The sequence below is a fragment of the Podarcis vaucheri genome (genome assembly GCF_965113315.1).
Source record: "Podarcis vaucheri genome assembly, chromosome: 1".
NCBI lineage: Eukaryota > Metazoa > Chordata > Lepidosauria > Squamata > Lacertidae > Podarcis > Podarcis vaucheri.
Genome location: NC_138759.1, coordinates 83,056,439 through 83,082,215, shown reverse-complemented (window position 1 = coordinate 83,082,215; position 25,777 = coordinate 83,056,439). Strand labels below are relative to the sequence as shown.

The 25,777-nt window shown below is 43.6% G+C and overlaps 1 protein-coding gene across 4 annotated transcripts in view; it reads right to left on the bottom strand.

Moving 5' to 3' along the window:
- Positions 1–25,777, bottom strand: part of SYT7 (synaptotagmin 7) — a 232,915-nt gene that overhangs the window by 46,162 nt on the left and 160,976 nt on the right. For 2 of the 4 annotated variants that reach the window (XM_082220936.1, XM_082220937.1), the window contains one exon: positions 19,027–19,389. The exons of the other annotated variants lie outside the window; for them this stretch is intronic. In XM_082220936.1, the coding sequence (XP_082077062.1) occupies positions 19,027–19,389 (363 nt within the window). The remainder of the gene's footprint in view (positions 1–19,026; positions 19,390–25,777) is intronic. 4 annotated transcript variants of the gene reach the window in all.

The window sequence follows — 25,777 nt, the reverse complement described above, 5'->3', positions numbered from 1 at the left end:
AATTGTGCAAAAATGAGTTAGTATGGGATTAGAAACATTGAATGATTGCAGGTGATTGATACTGGGCAACAGTAGCTGTAGAAGACAATGCAAAACAATGGCAGGGCTGTTTTTCTTTTTAAAATTTGCCGCTAGATGTATATCGACTGGAGCTTCAATTCTATAATGTAAGCAGCAAGCTAGAGTGGCTGGTGCATTTATTTAATGCCTGATTTGAAAGTGGATCAGTATTGAACAAGAGGAATCCCTAAGGGAATCAATATACTGTATTTGCTCAAGTCTAATGCCCCATCGAATCTAATGCACGCCTCAATTTTCAGAACCTTGAAACCAAAAAAACTATTTGCTGGAGAATGTAAATGTGCCATTGAATCTAATGCACACCTTAATTTTTGCAACGTAATTTGGCCAAAAAGGGGGAGCATTAGATTTGAATAAATATTTGTTGTTGTTGTTTAGTCGCTTAGTCGTGTCCGACTCTTTGTGACCCCATGGACCAGAGCACGCCAGGCACTTCTGTCCTCCACTGCCTCCCGCAGTTTGGTCAAACTCATGCTGGTAGCTTCGAGAACACTATCCGAATAAATATGGTATATAGCAAATTGAAAATGACTGTTACAACTTTCAGTTCAGGGATTTCCTGGGAGAATTCCATGTTTCCCCATCCACCCTGTGGTACAGCATGGAGAAACATGCTTAAATCCTTGGGATGAATTTAATCTGCAACTGCACTGAGTGATGTCATGGCAGTGTGAAACCCCATCAGCAGGGCACAGGTAGTCACTTTGAAGCATGGCCCTTATAAACTTGTGTCAGCTTTGTGCTCATTTCTCCAGAGGGCCTGGGGGATTTTCAGATCTGAACAGGAACAAGCTCCTTCTTCGTCTTTTTTTTTTGGCCGTTGTTTGAAAGCAGCTGCCCTATGTGGCCCCAGGCTCTTGAGGGTGGTGCAAACAAGAAACAGTGCCACGACCCCAGTTCAAGTGCTGTGCCTCTCCCAACAAAGTGTGATGTACCCGCTCTCTGACATGCATGCACCGCTACTCATCACGCCTCTGAATTCAGAATGGGTCAGTGCACTCATAAGACTGGAAAAGGTGCTGGGGAAAGCTCTGGGCAGGGAACCTGTGTAATTAGATTTGAAGCTGTTGAGCTGCATGTATGAGGGGAGATCAGATAAGCACGATGTTTGTGGAGTGAGAGAGAGAGCAAGAAATAGCAGGAATTGTGACAGGCCAAACAGCATGCTGAAACCAAATATATCCAGGTAGGAGCATCATTATCTGTTCTTTCCTCTTTTCCCTCAGAGATTGAAGGATGTCTAATAAATAGATCATAATATAGTCCCTTTGATAATAATCAGACAAGGTGCCTGGCTTCAATATTAAAATACAAAGCCACCTGAAGCTTGCTGCATTCTGGCTCAAATCTTGCTGCTGGCTTACAGTCTGACCTTGAGGAAAGACTAAGCCTGTCTGTGCCTCATTTGATTTGCCCAGTCTGTAAACAGGAAGGAGATTATGTGGAAGCTCCAATATTGAGAGAAATAATCCATGACAGCCAAAATGTTGGAAAGCAGAACTTCTGAAGAACTGAAGTTGGCCACTTTCCTGCTCTCTACTATGGCTGCAATCAAAACCCTACCACCCTGGGAGCAAGCCCCACAGAATTCAATAGGGCACCTCTGAGTAGACATGGTTGGGCCTTTTGGACCCAACTCTCCTCAAGCTGTTTCTATCCCAGAACATACCCTGAAATTTCTGGATGGATTGGTTGCAGTCAGCTTGTTACAGCCAGGAAGTCAGATGAATAAATGGAAATGAAATTGAGTATAAGAATTAGTTTTGCTGCGATAATATTGCCATGATTTTTCAGAGGGGCTGAGCCGAGCATGCATAAGAGTAATTTTCATGGGGAGATGAAATCTGTTCCCCCTCCTCTGAAAAGAAGAACATTTCATTTTATGCAAGTTCACTTGATCATACAAACACAGCTGGCATGATGCACTCTGGTCTATTATCTTTGCATTTCACATACTGTGGTCTGAATGATACTAATAGTTGGGAGTATTGAGATTCATAAAATCTGGCTGGACAAGATGACCTTCAGCTTTCACTCAGCATTCCATAGATGTAGCAGCTTAGATTAGTGACTACTCCCAGGACTCTGCCATTGTGGATTCATAGCCAAAGGGTTTAAATTACTGCAACAAATGGATATAATATGGGTTGGGACTCAGAATAATCTCATTTAACACTACCCAGGTATTTAAATGGATGCAACTACACACTTTCACATAAACCCTGGAAGCTGTCAGCACCAGACAGTGACTACACCCTGGGAAAGGCTTTGATTGGCTTGCTAGGCCTCAGGGAGTTAGGGACTTCCCCAGAGGATTGAGCGGACAGATCAATAGTGGGTCCAATGATCAAGAAGGCGGCTTCTGCACATGCTGCAGAGGGAGGTGAGGGGCAGATGGGTCTCATCAACCTGGAAAGATAACCCATCTAGGAATTGAAAGACTCTGGTCCAAACCTCCACTGCCTTGTGGGATATCTTTGGGAGGAGAAAAGATTAAGGAGTAAGCCCTACACAAATACGGAGTGGAGTCCCTAAGACAGTTGTATGCCTCCTTCCACTAACTCCTGCAGCTCAGCTGGTGCCAAATGTATTGCTCTGCTTTCCTTTGGACTACATCACTGAAGCCAAGAGGGGGGTCTTGTTGCCTGGGCAGCATAGTCCCCGCCCTCTACACACTCCTCAGGCTTGTACCTTGGGGAGGTTATTTCAGTGCTGCTAACACAGCGGTTTGACTTCACCCCCAGAGGCGCACGCCATTGTCTCTCAAAACAGACAGATGCCAGCAACAACAACTTTAGCAGCCTAGTCAGGTGTGTGTGATCTTAATTGCAGCTGAGTGACTTGACTCTTTGCTTGCTCTTTCAAAGACCAAGATGGCAAGCTGGATGCCCAACACCCTTTGCAAACCACCCCAGGTCTGTCATAGATCATCTACCTGAACCATCACTCTTCTTGCATTGAGACCCAGCTCTGGGATGGCCATAAATAGGAGTAGGCTAACTAGCTTTCACACTGGCACTTTGCTGGTAGACTGTGTAGATGGAATTAATGTGCATGTGAATCATACAGATCCCATTTTTGCATGCATACTTTTGTGCACTTTCACAGACACTTGAGCACTTTAAGTTTAAATCTGTCTCAATGTTTCCCCATCCACACTGTTGGCGGTGTTCGAGCCCACTATTTGCACTATATCTGTTGTCCCTTGTCAGCAACTGTGCTGCAGCATTCAGCATTACCTGCAGCTTCCAGATCAGGTGAAAGGAATGCCCCACATTGCACTGCAGGCATCCAACCTTGAAGTCACCAATGCCTGAACTACTGTGGCCAAGCTCTCCCAGCCCAGGAACAGCCATGTCAAAACTGTCTCCCTTGTCAAAACAGGTAAAAGGTGCTTCTAGCCTCTGAGGCTCCCTGGGCCTCCAGCGACAAAGCTGAATCCCAAAATACTCCCGAACTGCATAACTGCTCCTTCAAGGAGAGTGCACCTCATCCAAGACAGGCAATTGACAAATTTCTCAGACATGGGAACCACTCACCCACAATGCCTCTACCTTGCCTGGCTTCAAGCTCAGCTTATTTCCCCTCATCCATCCCATCACTGCATCCAGGCACTGGTCCAGAGCCCACACAGATTCTCCTGATTCAGATATTATGGAGAAACAAAACTGAATGTCATCAGCATACTGATGGCAATTTGCCCCAAAACTCACAATTACTTAATACTCCAGTTTCTAGCAAGCACTCTCCGGCCTTGGTGTTTAGCTGTGCAGCAGCAGCAGGAGCAACAGCAGATAAGCGCTTTAAAGTGTTGCAAACAGCTGAAGGTCCAACCTTGCTCTTTGGCCTAGATGGTAAATGGCAGAAAGTGCTCTCTACTATATTCGGAGGGAGTTTCTGTAGATCAGAGGTGCCTGTGCCTTCACTAGGTCAACCAGCCTTTGCCCTGGCAAGGCACTCCTGAGACATGTACTTTGGGAAAGAAAATCTGTTTGAGCCAATGTGGTGGGTCAGAAAACTTGCACTTCAATTTAAAAAAAAAAAGGGGGGGAGGCAATTTTGGCTAGTGTGAAATATGCTTTGGTGGAAGGTTTTTGCTGTGCCATTCCACAGACAAAACAACTTTTTTAAGGTCCAGGTGCATAGTTAAGGGAATGCCTGCATGTATATCCAGAGCACCATTTCTAGAATATACAGGGGGGGCAAGGCAGTAGCAACTGAGGGGAAGAGCGAGAGCCTATCAGCACATAAGACCTCTGCCTATTTGCTACTGGGCCTAGTTCAAGGTGTTCGTATATAAAGCCCTCAATAGCTTGGGACCAGTTCACTTGTAGGGTCACCTTTTCCCATATGTGCCCATTAGACTGGCACTTTTACAGGTGTTGTTTAACACTCATTCTGAACTTGTAAGAAATTGATCTTTTAGTGTGGCAGCACGTACCATTTGGAACTTCCTGCCTGTTGACATCAGCCAGGCATCTTCACTGTATTCCTTCAGGTGCCTACTTAAAACATGTTTGTCTAGGCAAGCCTATTCAGATGTATAGAAGTTACCTGCGTTTTAGTTTTATAATTGTGTTGATTTTTTTAAAATACCAGTTTTCAACTGTGTTTTTTATTATTTCAAGATTCTATTTTATGTTGTTGTACATCACTAGAGGATTTTGTTTTTTTCTATTTTAACAGCAAAATCCTAAGCATAGGATTGCAGCCTCCAATATATGTTTGGAGGATGACAATGAGAGAAAGGGCCTTTTCTGTAATAACCCCCTTAGCTCTTCTTCCCACTTATGGAATGCTCTCACCAGGGAAGCTCACTTGGTTCTGACTGTCATTCTTCTGGCATCAGACAAAGGTGTTTCTATTTTCCTGGGCACTTGGACAGCCTTGGGACTGTTTTTTCATGTTTATTCTTATATTATTCTTGGTTATTATATGTTGTTGGATGATTTTTCTGGATGAACATTTCCAGTACATTTGTATTGTTTTAATGGATCCTTTGTTGTATATTTATATTTTGCATTTTATTGCTTTGTATTCCAAATTGCTTCAGGACTTCTTTTTGAAACAATGTACTAATCTAAACTAACTAAATGATACATGCATTTGATTGACACATATAGGATAGCACTGTAACATTGCTCATCTGTAGGATTATTGGTGTATGCCTTGGGAATTTCAAACTCATAAATAGGCTACAAACACCTTATTAATTATTATTATTAATTATTTATCACCATCATCATCATCATCAACAACAACAACAACAGATTTCCAGGTGGTTTCTACTCTACTGTTGAATAATGGTTGAAAGCAGCCTAGAGAAAGAAAAAGTTTTGGCTAAAGATGAGACTTCCCGTTTGGCTCTGGGACCACTGTCAACTCCACTAGAAATGACCTTTACAGGACAGTGTGAGATGCAAAGCAACCTCTCTGCTTGGAACCTTCATTTGTGGAGGTTGAAAGGAAAATGGCAAAGTGTGCTAGCTCCTCATTGCATCCGCATTGAGGTTAAATGGTTTTGCAGTCATGCAAGATAACAGTTGGCTTCCTTTCCCATTTATTTTTCTGTTACAGAACCACTCTATTCCACCCCCCTGCCCAGTTAAAGGCATTTCTTTCTAATGATTTCCAAAGGGGTAGCCATGTTAAGTCTGTTGTGGCACAAACAGCAGAGACTTGTGACACTGTAAAGACTAGTTATGGCATAAGCTTTTGTGGACTAGAGTCCACTTCAGGAGGTGCTTCAATGAGTCTCACGTTCAAAAATACCACGTGGTATAGCCCTACTAACATGGTACCAAATGGTACAGTCCTCCTGAAGGGAGGATCATGCTTCAGCGTTTCCCCTTTGCAAAAAAACAAAAAACCACCAGAAACATCAAAGGGTAAAGGCAAAGCACCAATCCTTCCCCCTTAAGTACACTATATTTAAATGGTATAAGGTTTTGAACATGAGGCCCTTGCTTACGCCCAAAGTTTCGAATCTAAAGTGATACTGAGAATGTTATGAAAAGTGAATATGGAGGAAGCAGGATGCAAATGTGGGGGCTATCATGGTCTGTAGTACACTGAGAAGCCTTGCTCACCAAGTCTTGTGTTCCTTGGCTTCAAAATAAAGCCCAGCAATTGTTCACAGATCACTTCACTGACCTCAGCAAAAGCTGTGGAGACCAAGAAAACGTCTGCTATAAATAGCTTAAATGCTGTTCTGTAGGCACTGTTCGCTGCCAGCCAACACGCAGTCATCTCCACCTTCTGTTCTACAAGGACAACAATCACATCTACGTGATGGTGTCACTCTTCAACAGCGTGCCTAGCAAATGTGTGTGTGATGAATTCAGAATGGTGGCCCCTCTGTTCTATAAGAGCACCATCATTCCCATCCACAGTGAACCAATTGGCAAGGCTCACTATAATATGCCAACTGGTTTTTGGTTTTTTTGGGGAGGAGTCTCAATCGTGCAGGGAAAGAATGCAGCAGAAAGGCAAAGGTAAGGGCAAAGGACCCCTGGACAGTTAAATCCATTCAAAGGCGACTACAGGGTTGCAGTGCTAATCTTGCTTTCAGGTTGAGGGAGCCGGCGTTTGTCCACAGACAGCTTTTCGGGTCATGTGGCCATCATGACTAAACTGCTCCTGGTGCAACGGAACACTGTGACAGAAACCAGAGCACATGGAAATACCGTTTACCTTTCCACCACAGTGGTACCTATTTATCTACTTGCTCTGGCGTGCTTTCGAACTGCTAGGTTTTTAGGAGCTGGCACAGAGCAACAGGAGCTCATTCTGTTGCAGGGATTTGAACCGCCAGCCTTCAGATTGGCAAGCCCAAGAGGCTCAGTGGTTTAGACCACAGCGCCACCCGTGTCCCTTATGGCAGTATTACTCTCTGCCCATGTGAACCTACCATGAAAACCTACCAAAGCAAGAAAGAAGAATCTCAGGAAAACTTGCCCCTGCTGGCCTTGGCATGAAACAGTCTAGGGTTGACAAGGGAAGCTACTCTAAACAATTTAGTGACTATTACCTCTGAGTAATCCAAAGAGCTATATCTGCACAACAACCCACTCAGTTCCACTGCATGACGTGGGAGTGGATACAATCCCTATTATTTAAAACTTGTGGTCCTGCCTCAGAAATCTCAAAGTACTGTCTAGACCTCATTAATGCCCTTGAAGCGGCATCTTATCTCTAGCCAGATGTCTGATAGGTGCTGGACAGATAGTTCTGTTTCATCGGTTTCTACTGAAGAAATGAATTGTTATACATGCCACTAGTTTTGCAGTGGACAGACTATGGGTCTGCCCACATGGCAGTTTACAATAGATTCAATGCATCCCAAACATGCATGTTTTTTGCATAGTCCTCATTCAAGTGGTAAAGGTAAAGGGACCCCTGACAATTAAGTCCAGTCGTGAACGACTCTGGGGTTGCGGTGCTCATCTCACTTTAAAGGCCAAGGGAACTGTTATTTGTCTGCAGACAGTTTTTCTGGGTCATGTGGCCAGCATGACTAAGCTGCTCCTGGAGAAACCAGAGCAGCGCACGGAAACACCATTTACCTTCCCACCAGAGTGGTACCTATTTATCTACTTGCACTTGGACGTGCTTTCGAACTGCTAGGTTGGCAGGAGTTGGGACCGAGCAATGGGAGCTCACCCCATCATGGGGATTCAAACCGCCAACCTTTCGATCGGCAAGCCCAAGCGGCACAGTGGTTTAACCCACAGTGTCACCTGTGCCCCATTCAAGTAGTAGCCTGTACTTTTTCTCCATTTAATTTGGATTTTCCCAATCCATGGATAACATAGTGGGGGGGGGCGCACACAAAAACTTGCATGCTATCTGAGCACTGATGCACTGAAGCACACTGTGTGAGTAGTCTGTTTTATTTTTGTTTTTTAAGTGTGCATGAGAATTTTTGCTGGGCATTGTCTATTGTCATACCTCATACTTCCAGTTGCTCATCATCTGAGCAAAAACTAACTAACAGTTTTGACTCCACAAACCCAAAGGAAAAGATGTGGTGTGCCTATTGCCACCAGTTGTGGCCAAATGCATGTGCATAGTAACTTTTAAGCCAGCTGTTTTGTGCAGAACTGCTTTTGTGCAAAACAGCTGTATAAAAAAGAAAAACGGCATTTGCAGGAACAGGAGGTGGGAAGAGAATGGCAGAAGGAAAGATTCCTCTCCCCCAAATTTAAGGCTAAAATGTGTTAAGATAAATTATGGAACTAAATTTGAGAAAGAGGGAAAGAACTTGCTGGAATAATTAATTGAACTAGAATACAAAAAAGGAGGTGTGAGGAAGTCGAGGAAATAAGCAAATGAAAGATAAGGATATGAAAATACGGAGTTCTTTTTATTTTTGTTTGTTCTTTTTTGGGTTTATCAAATGTTTTTCTTTTCTCTTTTTTGCCTTTTTTGTATTGTTGGTGTTTTGTATTACTGTATTTATTTTTGTTTCTGAGGTTTTGTAATTGTTTATTGCTTGTATTCCTTTTTTGTTTCTCTTTTCTTTTCTTTTTTCCTCTGTATTGTTTAAACTTTAATAAATTTTATTTTTTTTAAAAAAAGATTCCTCTCCCCCAAATTGCTCTCTCTGTCCTGCCTTGGGTATGAAATGTACTGTTTATGCGCTTCCACGTTTACAATCTCCTGTGAGCTGCATGGTGGCCTTCTGTGTTCGTGGGAACAGTCAGGAGATGCCCTTGACTCTGCCTGCCCAGCCATTCTTTGCACTAGTGAGGCACTCCCTGATAGGCTGATGGCCCTCTGCCTGGGTATGACATATAAACATATATTTTTATTTTTTGAAACTGCTGTTTGCTCAAAGTCTGGTAAAGAAGTATTTAATTCATATATAAAAAGGGTTGTTTTCCCCCACTGTGAATTATGGTTGAAACTTATCTTTGGTGAAAGTATTTCATGGCACCATTCCACAGACAAAACTTTCTTTTTCTTAAAGGGTTTGCGCACAGAGGTAAAGAGAGAACTGTGTCTATGCCCACAATGGACTTTAGGTTTCTGAAACTTCTGGAGGACAAGGAAGCAGTAACTGAGTCTCTCTCTCTCTCTCTCTCTCTCTCTCTCTCTCTGTGTGTGTGTGTGTAGGGGGATGACAACAAAATTCAGCACAAATATTTCCCATAAAGAACCACCCATTAGTGTGGATGGGAAAGAAGCACACATGGGAAAATCAAATCTGCACAACTCGCATGTGCATTAGCACCCTGGTGTGTACACAGCCTTAATTCTAAAGTTGGAGTTGCACTGATTGTGGTTTCCCATTGCTTGCCTTTCTTCTATATGCTCCCCCTTTTCTTTTTGTTAACTTTGCAACACTTTAGAATTCTAAACAAAAAGTGGGGGGAAGCTATGATCCTTGCTTCAGACAGTGAACATTTTCACCCACGGAGTCCTCCATGCTACTTTGAACGGATGACACAGCCTCATTATTTCAGCCTCCCACAGGCCCTGGGGTGTGTGTGTGTGTTAATAAATGCATTTGCATTAAAAGGCAAGGAGTGATGTAAAAACAAAGTTTTTACAAGAAAACAAAACAAAACAAAACAAAATGTAAAGGACTTTCTGGGGGTGGGGGTGGGGTCATCTTTTCATCTTAAACTAGGGCATATTCTGTGGTGCAGGTGATGTGGCTCAACAGTAAGGTGTATGTGTAAAATTAAAGAAATGTGGCTGTGTATTAGAATTCATAGAACCTGGACCAGTATGCAATAAATTCAGAAGTCAGCTAGTCTAACCTACTATTGATGAGCTTGTTACAGCTGGGACATGTGTGCCCCAGAACTAGGTGATACTTGTGGCTTTGCTCAACAGGTAACAATGCAATGCATATGGGACTGCAGGCACAACACAGAAAGCAGACATTGGTTTAAGTGGGCTGACCTACCTGACTGGAGATTATTTGTATGCATGGAATTGAAAAATGTGAGAACTCTTTTATGTATGATAATGTTTAATTTGCACCTCACTATTTGTCAATACAGTGGTACCTCAGGTTAAGTACTTAATTCGTTCTGGAGGTCCGTACTTAACCTGAAACTGTCCTTAACCTGAGGTACCACTTTAGCTAATGGGGCCTCCTGCTGCTGCCGCATCGCCGGAGCACGATTGCTGTTCTCATCCTGAAGCAAAGTTCTTAACCTGAAGCACTATTTCTGAGTTAGCGGAGTCTGTAACCTGAAGCGTATGTAACCTGAGGTACCACTGTAGTTAACACAGGCACACACCTCACTAGCCTCGGCAAGAACAAAAATCTACTTCTGAGTGGCACTGCTCTACTGATCATTTAATCAACAGCCATTTGCATCTTGTCCAAACAGCATTACCGCTACTGTTTTGTGCTTGGCACTCAAGTTCCAAGTTGTCCTTATTGGTTCTTGCCCTTTTACCTGTTGCTCCCTAAAGACATTCAGTTGTCTTGAATCAGGAAACCCAAAAAGGTCCCATGCCTCTGGCTGCTTAGCAACACCTTTTGTTAGAGAATCCTGCCCCTCCTCTAACCTCTGTCAGATCCCATCACCTATTATTTCAAGCATCCCTTCCCCTCAGGAATTATTGCTGTGTTCAGGCATTCACCTGAACATGTGAACATTCAAACTATGGATTTAGTAGTTACTGGGATTTTATCCCTTCCTTTTCTCACATTTTCTTAGTTTCCTTAATATGACCCTTCTTCTGCCTTCCATTTGGACATTCCCCCTTGGTGCATTTAGACCTCCAGTTTAACATGCCAGATTGTGCTTTAAGGAGCAGGGAGTGGTACTAGCAATCATAGGACTCCCTGCCTTCACCTATCTCTGCCACATAAACAAGTGTAAATGATTGATCCAGGCAACATGGGTTTGGGCAGCCTCTGTTAATCACTCTACATTTGAACTAAACATTTTACTCTTTTGTAAATATTGGGTTTGGCACTTGAAGCCCCCAAACCATTTAATGCATTGATCACCATTTAATTCTGTAAACAAAGGAACATTTTTCAATTTTAAACTCAGTGATTTCTGCTAATTCCCCAAAATAATTAAAAGCAAGTAAAGGTGCAAAGCAATATTCCCCCATTGTGTACAGTGAGAGCTCTGGATTACAGTTCCCAAATATTATGCTTCATGGTCACATGTATAACTCACACATTTGGATAATGCATTTTGAGACAACTGCAGGCAGGGTAGCAAACCTATCTAAAATACAGTGCTATGTCTATAACAGCCCTACCACTGATCAACCACATAATCTGGACCACTGTGTGCTATAGTCAGACAACAGACGCACTGCATAATGTTGCAAATAGGTTCAGATGACCCTAATAAGTGTACAGTATTTGATACAGGTCACATATTTACAGAGTAAGACCTTTCAAGACCTATGGAAGAGCCTCTCCACACAGGTCAACACCTAACACCTACTCAAATGTACTTTCAGCACCAGGCAAATACCTCCTTGTTGTTTTAGTAATTTTAAATTATGTTGTAGCTTTGAATGCTATCAGGTGGGTGAGGTCACAAGGACATCGGGTGACCCATACAAAGGCAAAGGGCTCTGAAGGCACTGTTGATCAGCTGGTTGGGGGTACTAGCAAATCTCTGCTTTTTCAAGCGCCACTGTGACCATTCTCTCTTGCAAAGGAACAGGGCTTTGCAGGCACCACCAATCAGCTGATAGAACTGCCTGCAAAACCCTTTCAGCAGGGAGGTACATCAGTTTACATACCTTACACCTAATTTCATATATGATGCCATATGTAGAGCAAGTTGGCATGGCTTTGCCAAAATGGCCTTGCAGAACAAATAGGCAGGCCTGGCTAGCCTAATTAGGCCTACCCTTGCCCTGCTAAGTGGCAGCAGCACTGCAATTGGGAGGGCAGTGCCCCACCACATCGGGTACTCCTGCTGACCTTAATGGATATTGCTTTAATGTTGCATTTTGTCTTATTTGTTTTTTACAGTTTATTTTTTTAGCTGCCCAAATACATTTTTGTTACGGAATGGCCTATAAATAGGCCAAATACGTAAAATAAACAATTACAAGTATAAGCTGGCTGAAAAAAAAAATGGAAATCTTTTAGAAGTTAGGTGTGAGTAAAAGCCATGCCAGGGAAACTTTATTGGGTGGCAAGTCTAAAAACAATTAGAGAGTTTGCATGTTACATTAATTCATAAAGGTAAAAGTAAAGGTAAAGGGACCCCTGACCATTAGGTCCAGTCGTGGCTGACTCTGGGGTTGCAGTGCTCATCTCGCTTTATTCACCGAGGGAGCCAGCATACAGCTTCCGGTCATGTGACCAGCATGACTAAGCCGCTTCTGGCAAACCAGAGCAGAGCACGGAAACACCATTTACCTTCCCACTGGAGCAGTACCTATTTATCTACTTGCACTTTGACGTGCTTTCGAACTGCTAGGTTGGCAGGAGCAGGGACCGAGCAACAGGAGCTCACCCCGTCGCGGGGATTCAAACAGCCAACCTTCTGATCAGCAAGTCCTAAGCTCTGTGGTTTAACCCACAGCGCCACCTGCGTCCCGCTATGAATTATAGTAAACTATAATTCATGTTAAAAATTGTTTGCTTTAAAGTTCCTGCAAAACTCCTTCTCAGCTGCTGCTGCTGCTGCTGCTGCTGCTGCTGCTGCTGCTGCTGCAGTATAGACAAATGAGCCAGAATCTGGCTAATCATCCAAACCTGGGCTCATGCCTCTGGGCCGTCTTAAGAATATCCCGCGCCATGGTGCAAAGTCCCTCAGGCGCCCCCTCACCATTTCCCAGAGTATTTTAGGGAGGACGGCGCTGCTAGCAGGGCTGAAGGAGGCGGGCAGCAGCTGGAGGGCAACTCCTCCGGCGGGGATGAGGCGGAGGGAGGCTGGCCGCGGCGCCTCCTGGCTCAGCTGGCCGCTTCATGCCGCGGTGGCCACAGCAGACGGAGGCTCTGGGTGCGGGGCTGCTTTGGCACGGCATAGTGGAGGCGGGCGAGGGTGGCGAGCTGATGCCAGCAGGCGCCACATCCAGCCTCCGCCTCTTCCCTGCCGCTCTCCAGAACCTGGCGCCCCACACCACTAGCCTCTATGGGTAAGACGCCCCTGTCATGACTTCCGCCCCACCAATCAAACCAAGAACAGTAAGCACGCTGCTTCTTCCCATTAAACCTCGGTTTCTGTCTATAGTTTTATGTGAAATGGAAACTCAGCCACTATAATGATCCTAATTAAATCATGATAATCACTGTACAGATAAATCGTTGTAGTTTGTTCTTTTCAGCTGAAGACTGCAAAATTATTTATATAACCACAAATCAATTAAACATTGCAATCTACTACTGGAGATCTTTGACCAAAGCATTTCATTACAGTCCCATTTACGCAGAGGTCAGTTCAATCCAAAACAGGTTTTCTACTCTCAGCTTAAGTTGGGCTGCAGACACTACTTGCTTTGGTTGCGGATGCAGAGAAGAGAAGGAGGAAGTTAGAAGTGTGTGTGCAGAAGCAGGGGAGATGCCTCATACAGCTTAAGACCAATGTTTCCTTCCCAAATCTGCTTCTTAGAATTCAGGAATAGACAACATCTGGAGTATGTGAGCTTGTGCCCAGAAACAGGAAGGAAGAATAGTTGCTATTTCTTATTTTAATTAATTGACAAAATTTATATACTGCTTAATTGTAGTGTAAAGGTAAAGGGACCCCTGACCATTAGGTCCAGTTGTGACCGACTCTGGGGTTGCGGCACTCATCTCGTGTAAAGCTTCCGGGTCATGTGGCCAGCATGACTAAGCCGCTTCTGGCAAACCAGAGCAGTGCACAGAAACGGCGTTTACCTTCCCACTGGAGCAGTACCTATTTATCTACTTGCACTTTGACGTGCTTTTGAACTGCTAGGCTGGCAGGAGCAGGGACCGAGCAACGGGAGCTCACCCCGTCACGGGGATTCAAACCGCCGACCTTCTGATCGGCAAGTCCTAGGCTCTATGGTTTAACCCACAGAGCCACCCGTGTCCCTGTAGTAAGTTGTAGTGAATTGTACTGTAGTAAGTGCTTTATAAGGATTAGTAAAAATTTCAATGAAAACGGTTAAAATTAAAAACATTAAGGATAATTTAAATAACAGTAAAAGAAATTAAAACATGTCAGCACCTATGGTTCTGGATGGGCCTAAACAAAAATGTTTCAAGCAGGTGCTTGAAGAGCAGAGGACCTGCCTGGTGTCGACAGGCAAGGCGTTCCTTAGTTGTAGGTGCTGCCACGCCAAGAGATAATATTTGTACAACTGTGTAACAAGTATTACGTGGCACCTGTAACTGTCGGTTCCACAGAGCCACATAAATAGGGCTGGAAGAAATACTGCCTAGCTCTGGCTTAGCAAAACCTAGCTCTGAGAGGTCTGCACCAAGCTATTCCCTAATAACTTCCATGGGGTAAAATTCTACAGCCTTCCTAAGCAGCCCATGTTCCATTGCTCAGCTGCTTTTATAGCTCCGCCAGTGTTTTACTTAAATATTTCCTGGAGCAAATTCTCCTTGTGTATTATCCAATCTTCCCTGAATCTTTTGAGGAACTCCCAGTCTCTTCCGACATACTTTTGAATAACGTGCCCCCTCTCTCCCTAACATTCCTGTCACTAGGCTATAAATTTATCAGTTGCCTTCAGCCCTTCCTCATACAATTTGCCTTCCAAAACTGTTGTCATCCTTATAGCCATAGCTTTTTTCCTCTGAATTGTTTCTAATTTCTGTGTCACAGAGATGCCGCAGGCTCAACAGCAGTTTGGCAGGCTTTATAGCATCAGCTGAATACCACTACTGTTTATTAACTCTTACTGAGAGTGTCTATATGACCAAAGACTACAGCAGCTAAAAACAACTGATCATGTCCCTGTGAGCTCAGGAAAGCATTATCAAAGTGACTTAACTGCCACTAGTGGTAAGGGAACAGCACCAATATACTAGTGGTTTTATCTAGCATCAACTTTTATAAAGGAGCTGTCACATAAAGGACTTTTGCTTAGTTTTTTATTGATATTTGGACCTCCTGGGCAGCCATGATTTCACTTTTGTTGAGTACACACCTCTTCCCTGCTCCTTTCCTGAAACTTATAATTACTTAAATCCTCCTTATTTTAACCCAGTGCACCTACAAATACAAAAGTGTTGAGGAGTCCTGCATTGCGAGGTAATTGGGACACTCCTGGCTACAATGTTAAACCAACTGACTCAGGAGCAATTCCCATGGAATTCAATAGGATGTGTACAGTACCTCTGTGTGGTGAGGATCATACTGTAAGAGAGTCAACCTGTTATGAACCCAAGGGATCATGTGCACTGGAGATGTTGCTTCTTCAGCTAATTAAAAGGAGGTCCTAGCAAGATCCCAGGTGGTACATTCTAGGAAACTTATGTGCTCTTGTCCTACTTATTTATCCTTTATTTGGCTTTATTGTGAGCTTGGAGCCATGTTGAATTTTTCTTTGATGCTCTGTCTTAGCACACTTTATCGTAATCATGGACTTTTGAACCAATGGAAAATATTACCTAAGCTTCTTAGCACTGCCGCTCAACAAACTATCTTTTGCAATGTTTTGACTTTCTACATACTTTTATGGTATTTTTAAAATAAAAACTCTAATTTTATTTTACTTTATTCTTCATCCACTAAGTGCAATTTTTAAATAGGTAATATTCATTTGGCTCACCTTATTCCAATGTTACTCATGGTAGCCTTATCATTACTGTGATTTGGTAGGTGCTCTCAAGGAGGGAATGGCCAGGCAAGGAAACACCCCTGAGCAGTAAGTATAGTGATTTTGCCTGCTTTGGAGTTAGTGATAAAATGATGGCAGCCACACCCATGTGGGTTGAGGAAGTAGCACAAAAATATCACGAGATTAGCCTGATTTTGGCTTCATTTAAAATATCACAGCTAAGAATGCTAAAATAAAAGAAAAAAACAATTATTTGTCCATAGTCCCTTTTGTGAGGTCCCTGATCACACACACTGCCTCAGGTAACTATTTGGGTGGCATTCCACTCTATGTAGTTTGTAAACCCATGCGGAAAGCACACACAGCACCAGTGGCATTCAAAATAAACAAAAAATCCCTTCCAGTAGCACCTTAGAGACCAACTAAGTTTGTTACTGGTATGAGCTTTCATGTGCATGCACACTTCTTCAGATACACTGAAACAGAAGTTACCAGACCCTTATATATAGTTAGAGGGTGGGGAGGGGTATTACGCAGAAGGGTGGTTGGAATGGGTGATTGGCTGATAGGTGTGGTAAACCTGTTGATGACTGTTAACGACTGCAATTGGTCTTACAGGAAAAAGCAAGGGGTGAGATGGCTAAAAATAGTTTTATCATGTATAATGAGAATAAGAATTCAAGGGTCTGGTGACTTCTGTTTCAGTCTATCTGAAGAAGTGTGCATGCACACAAAAGCTCATAACAATAACAATCTTAATTGGTCTCTAAGGTGCTATTGGAAGGAATTTTTTAATTTTTTGTTTCGACTACGGCAGACCAACATGGCTACCTACCTGTAACTAAAATAAATTAACTTACTGTTAATCATATGTGCTTGTATACATGAGAGTTTGTGGTTGAGCTGGGAATTTTACAATCTACCAAGTCCTCTTGCGGCAGTGCCTGGCCCACAGCTATCCTTCTTCCAAATTCTCACCATGGACTTCCTTAGCCGCGCTGAAAAATCCCACCAACTGAAGAGTATAATGCCCTCCCTGAAGCTTAAACACACCACAACTTCAATTCCCTATGTACCATTCAGATGAATGGCTAATTGTAAAAATTACTACAAGCACGGGCAAATATTGGCTCACGTTATGGCAAAGAGAAGTGCAACAATCCCCCTCCTGCAAGGAAGTAAGGGACATTGTCAAATTCCTAGATAAGGTGACAGTGAAGGCTTCAGCTTAACCATTGGCGCCTGGAATTTAGAAGCTGTCACCAACAGGGAAAGTATTTAAGACAGATTAAAAATCACACGCTTCAAGCCGCTCTGACAAAGCTGCCTTTACAGATCACAGCAAGGAGGATCTGAAGGACCGATAGGCAGGGATTTGGTGGATAAAAAGACCAAACCTCTGTTTGTGAAGGGGAACTGAAGAGTCACCTCTTTCTGGGAGGGTTTGTCAGCTTTGCAGTGATGTAAAGAAAACCTCGGTGCAGGAGAACGGGAGAAAATCTCTCCTTAATGTTACAAGGCAGCTTTCTCCCGTAAAGAGGCAACATTTGTGCTGGGGGCTGTGCGCTAGGTTGGGATGTGGGGAAATTGGGTTCAAATCCCTGCTCAACCATGAAACTCCTAAAGTGGCCAAGGGTCCATCATTTGCAAATTCCATTTGAACTTTTGGGGATGGGATGCATTCACCCACTTTGCATACCACATTCCCCGGTTGCTCAGCTTAAGCAGAAACCTGCACTCATGGGCTACAATATTAACATAGCTGTGGAATGGAAGAAATTAGAAGGTCATCTAATCCAGTCCTTATGCTGAGACTGGACCCCTGTATTTAAAGAATCTATTTCCATTACACTGTGCCAAGAGCTAAGAGTACATGGGTCCAGGCTGTGTCATGGCAGAAGTGACCATGGGGCAAAACAAACGTTATAACATCAAATGTTCTTATTTTCAGAAAGGATAACAATTGAACCATTATAATGGTTATATCTATGTTTGTTAAATTGTTAAATGAACAGGAGAACAGCTCTCCCCATACGAACTGACCCAGCCCCCAGCCCCCGCAATTATCATCTGAGGCCTTTCTTCCTGTTCCTCCTCTGTGAGAGGTCCAGAAGGTGACAACATGAGAACAGGTCTTTTCTGCAGTGGCTCCCTGCTTGTGGAATGCTCTCCCTGGTGCCTTTGTTACTTATCTTTAAGTGCCAGGGGAAAGTATTCCTCTTCTCCCAGGCCTTTGGCTGATTAAACAATCTGTAACCTTTTAAAATGTGTGTGTGTTGGGGCTGCTGGTGGTATGGTTCTTCTTGGTTACTATGGTGTGTATTTTTGTGTTTTTATATTGTAAACCATCCTATGATCCTTGGATGAAGGGCACTAAATAATAATAATAATAATAATAATAATAATAATAATAATAATAATGGTTGTAGCTGGAGATTCCACTGTATATAATTAGAAAGCTGAGGAACCCAACAAAGCAATGGCTACTAGAATAATTCCAACATGGAAGAAGACAGAGGAGGAGACCCTTATATGTTAAGCTAGTCCTTCTCTCCACCTCATATCAGATTAGGAATAGACAAATTTCTCCACTTTGTTTTTCTCACTTTGAATTTTTCCAGTCTTATTATGCCACATTTCCACATCCATTTGTGATTTTAAAAAATGAAGTTCTCCTAAAAATTCATCAACATGTTAGTGTGCATTTCTTGTAACATACCCATCTTTGTATCCAATTTTTCCTAATACACACATTTTTAAAGCATTTTTTTCAGAATGTCATGCATTTTGCTACTTTCACTAATATATGCATACTTTCTGCACACCTTTCCCCTAATATACATATTTTTGTACACATTTTTGGTGGCAGAATTGCATAAAAAAATCCAGAGAAGTATGAATTCTGAAGGACAGCTGTGTTTCAGGTTGCAAGTGTTCCAAGAAGGGTGAATTGGGTGGCTTCACATTGAAATGTGAACCAATCCAAATAAGAAGATTAGAATTTGGAATGTGAAACTGGGCAGTCTGGGTGGTGTCTAAGGAGAGAAGGAGAATGCTGATCCTTCAGCTGGTGATGAGCTAGCTGCATGACAGTATGAGCTGACTGCCTCTCTCACATTGCTGCCTTCGGGGGGGGGGGCGGGGGGTCAACTGCCTGTCTCAACACAGGGTTCAAAACTAATGGAGCAACAAACAAGTGCAAGAACATGCAGAGAGAAAAAGAGAAAGATAACTTACAGGAAAGACTTCATATCCAAGCCTCGATTCCGAATCTGCCCCACCACATGGTCCCAGCTCCCAGGATTGGAGCGGCTACGACCACCACCTGTCCTGTGCTTGGAGCCAGCAGGGGTCCCTTGCCGTGACTGCGCGCTCCGACAGCCCCGGGGATTGCCACTGGTGGAGGTGGTGTGGGACTGCAGGTGGCCCAGGCTCTGGCTGGTGGTGGGCTGGCTGTGGTTGGGTTTCTGGTGCTGGCTGAGTGGCTGTTGGAGACTCTGCTGGCGCATGAGGGTGCGCGGGCGCTGGCATTTCGGGTCTCCTGCTGAGGTGGGGATATACTCAAGGGTAGTGGCTGTGGACATGGTGGAATCCTCAAAACTTAGGGAGGTGAAGGGCGAGGGAAAGGAGAAAAAGGAGAAGAAGGTAAAGGGGCAAAATTGGAGGAAGGAAAAGCAGATAGTTAGAGAGAAGATGCCCCAGCACAGCACTCTCTCTGCCAGGCACCTTCGGAAGCAGCAAGCCGTCATTTGGGGTTGCAGCTGCACCTCAGCTTCTCCAGCAGCATGGAGCCCCCGCCCTGTAGCCATTTTGCGGCCTTCCTTGCTTGTCAGTCCTTGAGCTCAGTGTGAGATTGCTTGCGAAGCGACTTCTCCTTTCCGTGCTCCTTTGCTTGTAAGGAGGCTCAGAACACCAACTCTCGTTTCCGAACTAATTAGGCTGCTTTGTGAAGGCAAATCCCCTGGTGCCTGTGCTGCTGCTGCCTGTGACATGCAGTGCACCCAACAACCACTTTCCCCATTGGCTATGTCTGAATCAGCACACCTCACCCAAGTGGCAGTGGGAATAGGAACTCTCACATGTCCTAGGAATGGTGTCACGGACACTGATGGCCAAGCTGGTGGCATGCTCCAGGGCTCAAGTTTTATTTTTTAAATGAGGCTGTAGTAGTTCCCTACTCTCATCTTGAATACAGGTAGCTTTGTCTTCCAGAGCACATAGTTACACTTAATAGGGTTGCCAACTTTTTGCGGACAGAATTCTATGCCTTTAACAGCTGCAAGGTAGTCAGAAATGAAGCTGCTGTAGCTTTTCCTGCTACTGTGTGCCAAAGTTGGCATTGGGATTTGCACTTTTGCCTGTTACATAGCAGTGAAAGGCACAGAAACCTGTCCACTGAAAGGTGGCAAACTGAGGGAGTTGTAATACCGGTAATTACAATAGACATGTCGGGCTTGGATTTGTTAGGCCAGACGTGGACAACTCAGTATTTATGTTCCTAAAAGTTGCCATATTGTCTTCTCTCACATGAAACATTCCAGTGAAATTTGGGGAGCTGTTTGAGAAGGGAACTAAACTTGAAGGTTGCAGGCCTCTGTTTTCAAACATGTGTCACTGTCAGACAGCTGCAACACAATGTGTGTGTGTGTGTGTGTGTTGTTGAATGGTTTCTTTAAATGTAAAGGTTCATCATTGTTCCACTCCATGTGTATGTCTTTAAGGGGCCAGAGCAAGGGCCAGAGCAAGATAGCGAGACCCAGCTTTACAGCTGTGAAACATAGCAGGTGCTGCTGAGTTGTATTTGATTAAGGCGTGCCAGCATTTGGGTAGAGTATATAAGGAGCAGCACCTAGCTCTCCCATTACCCTGGGGGATGGGTTGGTGGTTGGGTCTGGTTTGGTTTGGTTTGTTGATGTATTTAGTGTAAATGGAGTTTTTGTTTTTCTTATTAAAACCTTTAAGTACTTTTTGAGTCCTTTCTTTTTAATGCATGATCTCCCCAGCAAGCTCTCTGCAGCGCTACCATACTGCAAAAAGCCAACATCTTTGGTTATGGGCCCAGCTGCTGAGTGGATGACTGCATATTTTTGGACTCTGAGAAAGGTTTGAAAACTCCTTCTCCTGTTAGCGTAGTTTTTGTGGGTCTGGAAGAGTTTCAGAATGGTTGACCGGGTTCCTGAAGTTGAGAAGGCTCTGGTCTTCCCACAGCTAACAGATGAGAACTATAGTTTATGGTCTTTTCGGGTGGAGGCGCTTTTGACCTCTAGAGAAGTATGGACCTATGTAACTGATGACCCTCCTAACCCTGTAACTAATGCTTGGTCGAAAGGAGATGCAAAAGCCAGGGCAATAATTAATTTGGCAGTCAGCGACCAGCAAGTAGTCTATATAAGAAATAAGAAAACTGCCAAAGAAATGTGGGACAGTCTTGCAGCAGTGCATGTAAGAAAAGAGTCAGCGTCTGCATTGACGTTTTTCAAGCAGTTGTACCAGACGAAGTTGCAGCCTGGTGGTGATTTGGCAGCACACTTGAGACGTCTGGAGGCAATACGCGGCGAATTAATTCAAAGGGACATGGAGGTACCTGATATTCAGTATGTTTTTATCATCCTGTGTTCCCTTAATGAGGACTTTGATGGTATAGCTAGCCAGATATCTGCCGTTCCACCAGCACAATTAACTGTGGAAGGGGTTACGGCAAGATTAATGGGCGAGTTGGATAGAAGGGAGGCTTGTGCCATAAGCACTCCTGTTTCCAGAAAGAATGAGGAACGCCATATGCAAACCTGTGGTGATACAACTGCATTTAAAGCCGCAAAGCGTAGTTGGTTCTGCAATAAGCAAGGACATTTTGCAAGGGACTGCAGATCCAAAAGAAAGCAAAATACTCCCAAGCCTGTTTCTGTTCGTCAATCACGGTCGTCAGCCCAGCAGTCGTATAGTAGAGACAGAAACGAGCCGCGAGCTTTTCACGCTCGGACTAAAGATCGTAAAAGAATTAAAGATGCCAAGTGGAAGTCTTTTGTTATCGACTCAGGAGCATCGCAGCACGTTTGCAACAATCGAAGCTTGTTTATTTCTTTCAAAGAGGAAATTGGTAATGTACATTTAGCCAATTCACAAGTCTTACAGTCGCTTGGCAGGGGTACTGTTAAACTTGACTCTTTAAACATTACAATAGCAAACTGCATTTACTGCCCATCAGTGGACAACTTATTATCAGTAAGGTGCTTTGCTCGTCAAGGCATAACTGTGCGTTTCTTAAAGTCAATGTGTGAGTTTTTCGAGGGGAACAAACGTCTATTGTATGCCCGGGAATCTGATGGTTTATATAGACTGTATTTTCGCACCTACTCCCAATCGCCTATAAATTGCAGAGTAGCACAGTCAAGCCAGGGGTTGAGGAATGTAAGACCACATTCTGGGTGTGTCCACATGGCGCACAGAATTCTGGGACACCTGAATTTTGCTGATGTAATTAAGACAAAGAGTATTGTTAATGGCCTCAACTTAAAACCATGCAAATTCTTTATGCAATGTCTATCCTGTTGCAAGAATAAGATTAAGGTTGCACGCAAGGGTAGGTGCTCAGATAGGAAAGTAACTGAGCCATTTGAGCGTGTACATTGTGATTTAGTTGGGCCACTCCCACCATCATTAGGAGGTTCTAAGTACTGGCTTACCCTCATAGACCAGTATAGTAGATACTGTTGGACTTATGCAATAGCTGAGAAGTCCCAAGCATTTGAGAAGTACAAGGTTTTTTGCAACTGGGTAAAAACACACTTTAACAAACCTATTAAGAACCTGTTTTCTGACCGGGGCGGGGAATTTGTTTCTGAGGATTTTGAGAAATTCCTGGAAGCGCAGGGGACTACTCATGAGTTATCTTGCCCCCGAAGTCCCTGGCAAAATGGGCTTGTTGAAGTTGTGCAGCGTGACTTGCAGGCAGGGGTTAAAACTTATCTGCACGATGCTAATCTGCCCAAAGCATTTTGGGCTGAAGCACTCAATGCCTTTTGTTATGTTAGAAATCGCAGTTATCATTCTGGTTTAGATGTCACCCCCTATGAGAAGTTGTTTAAAAAACGCCCTAATCTGAAATACCTACGTATTTGGGGTTCAGATGTAATTATGCATTATCCTGCTAAGCAGAAATTGGGTGAGCGTAGTGTTCAGGGGAAATTAATGGGCTACCAGCAGGGGGCGTACAGAATTTACGTCCCAGCAACTGGCAAATTTCATATTACCAGAAGTATGATACAAACTGTAAATTGGAATGGAGTTGCTGTCTTCCAAGATACTGATGGTATAAATGATACTGAGGAAGAAGAGGAAGAAGCAGCAGCAGCAGCAGGAGAAAATGGTGCTTCTGAATTAATGGGGAAAGACAAAAAGCCTGTTGAATCTGATAATTTGTTTGAGGATTTAAAGTCACAGGCACCTGAGGGGAGGTTAGATTCTCTTGAGTTTTCTGACCGTGAGCTTAGCCTACAGGCACCTCTTCAGTCTGACAGTGATGATTTACAACCTGAAACTAGTAGTTCACTGAGTCCCATTAAGTCTGAGGAATCTGACTCTCCTTCCGGACTGAGACGTTCAGATAGAAAGAGGCAGAAGCCACAACGTTTCGCAGATGAACATTTTAATACTGTGTATGCCAATAAGGTAGTTTTTGAGCCAAAAAGCTACAATGATGTTCAGAATTTACCTAAGCACCAAGCTGTAAATTGGTATAAAGCTATGAACTCTGAGATAGCTTCTTTAAAAGAGCATAACACTTGGTCTCTTGTACCACAAACCCCAGATATGAGACTTATTGATTCAAAATGGGTTTATAGAGTTAAAATGAATGACAAAAATGAAGTTGTAAGGTACAAGGCAAGACTAGTTGCTAGGGGCTTCCAACAAATTCCAGGAGAAGATTATGATTTGTGTTATTCACCAAGTGTAAGATATGAAACAGTTAAGCTTTTGTTAAAAGATGCATCAATTTGTGGAAAAGCCCACTATGCAATGTTTCTCTGCTCTTAAGAGAGTGGTAATGTACCTTAAACATACCAAACATTATAGGTTGCAGTTTACATCAAGTATTGACAAAGGTTACACATGAAAAACATGTACAAAGTATGCTTTGTGTTTTTGTTCCACAATGATGAACCGCAGGGGAAATGTTGAATGGTTTCTTTAAATGTAAAGGTTCATCATTGTTCCACTCCATGTGTATGTCTTTAAGGGGCCAGAGCAAGGGCCAGAGCAAGATAGCGAGACCCAGCTTTACAGCTGTGAAACATAGCAGGTGCTGCTGAGTTGTATTTGATTAAGGCGTGCCAGCATTTGGGTAGAGTATATAAGGAGCAGCACCTAGCTCTCCCATTACCCTGGGGGATGGGTTGGTGGTTGGGTCTGGTTTGGTTTGGTTTGTTGATGTATTTAGTGTAAATGGAGTTTTTGTTTTTCTTATTAAAACCTTTAAGTACTTTTTGAGTCCTTTCTTTTTAATGCATGATCTCCCCAGCAAGCTCTCTGCAGCGCTACCATACTGCAAAAAGCCAACATGTGTGTGTGTGTGTGTGTGTGTGTGTGTGTGTGTGTGTGTGATTCCAGAAGAAGAGGTGAGTGGGAGAGGGGTGCTGAAACTTTCCTCCATACACTGTTTTGAGTGATCAGATGCAAAAGAACAAAAGGCTTCTGTCCTTTTGTGCAGAAGAGGGAATTTCAACAGCTTGTCATAAAAGCTACACCTGCTGAAATTCTCTTTTTCTGTAAAACTATGAAAAGAGCATGAGTCCTGCCATCTTTGGCATCTGTCCATTCCATCACTGCGCCTCCATCTTCCGAGGCCACTTTCCTCCTATCTGAGCTTCACTCTGGTCTCATACCACAGCTGAAAAAAGGAAGCTGGGTTGCATGGTAGCAGGTGGGGAGGGGGACGGGGTTGGGAGGCAAAAAGTAAGCTCCCACACCTCCACTTGAAATTGCCATCACTTACTTTTTGGCTGTTCAGTGTGACCTGTGTTTGAAGATGCATGCCTTGTTCTGCCCTCAAAATCAGGACTGAAGCACATCACACAGTGAGGTGTCCTCCACCTACTGAGAGTGATGCATGATGCATAGTTTGGTATAGCTATGCCTTACTGCAGAGGTAGCTACTTTGGTACCCTCATGATGCTGTTGGGCTAACCATCTTCCATCAGCTCCAGCCAGCTTGGATGGATGATGGGAGTTGTAGTCCAACGGCATCAGGAGGGCACCACATTGGGTATCCCTGATGTACGCCCCTACAGATGTGTGAGAGAGCCTTGTAGGAATGGTCTGTAGCCTGTGGACAGTGAAGCACAGGACAGAACATATGGCTTGAAAGACAACACAAGAAGTGCAGATTGCTGTCAAAAATACATGACGGAGCCCCACAGCTAACCACACAGAACAAGTGGTTGAGCACACATTCAGAAACACAATGCAGATATTAGCTAACCATTCAGCCAAAGACTTGAGAAGAACAGACATAGCTGATCACACTGTTAGATGAAAGGACAGGAGGGAAGGCATGCAGGTACTCACAAAAAAGGCCTCATGGTCAGGGCTGTTCATTTTCTGATGGTCTGCACTTGCAGAATTCCAGGTGGAATTTGATATGAGCAAAAGGATTTAGATTCCTGAACATTTTTTAGGAACATGGGAAGCTGCCTTATACTGAGGTCCCCCTATTGTTTCATCTATTGTTTAAGGTTTCAGATAGGAGCTTCCTCCAACCCTATCTGGAGATGCTGGGGATTGAACCTGAGATATTCAGCACATAAAACATGTGCTTTACCATTGACTTATGCACATTTTCCTTCATTTATTTAGAAATGCTTTATAAGCCTTTATGTTTGTGGAATTAGAACTAAGAGCTCACTGGCATTACTGGGTGGCAGAGTGCTATGGCATGCATAGCTAGCCATCCTTCTCTTGTGACCTTTAATCTTCTTCCTGCTTCTCAGTT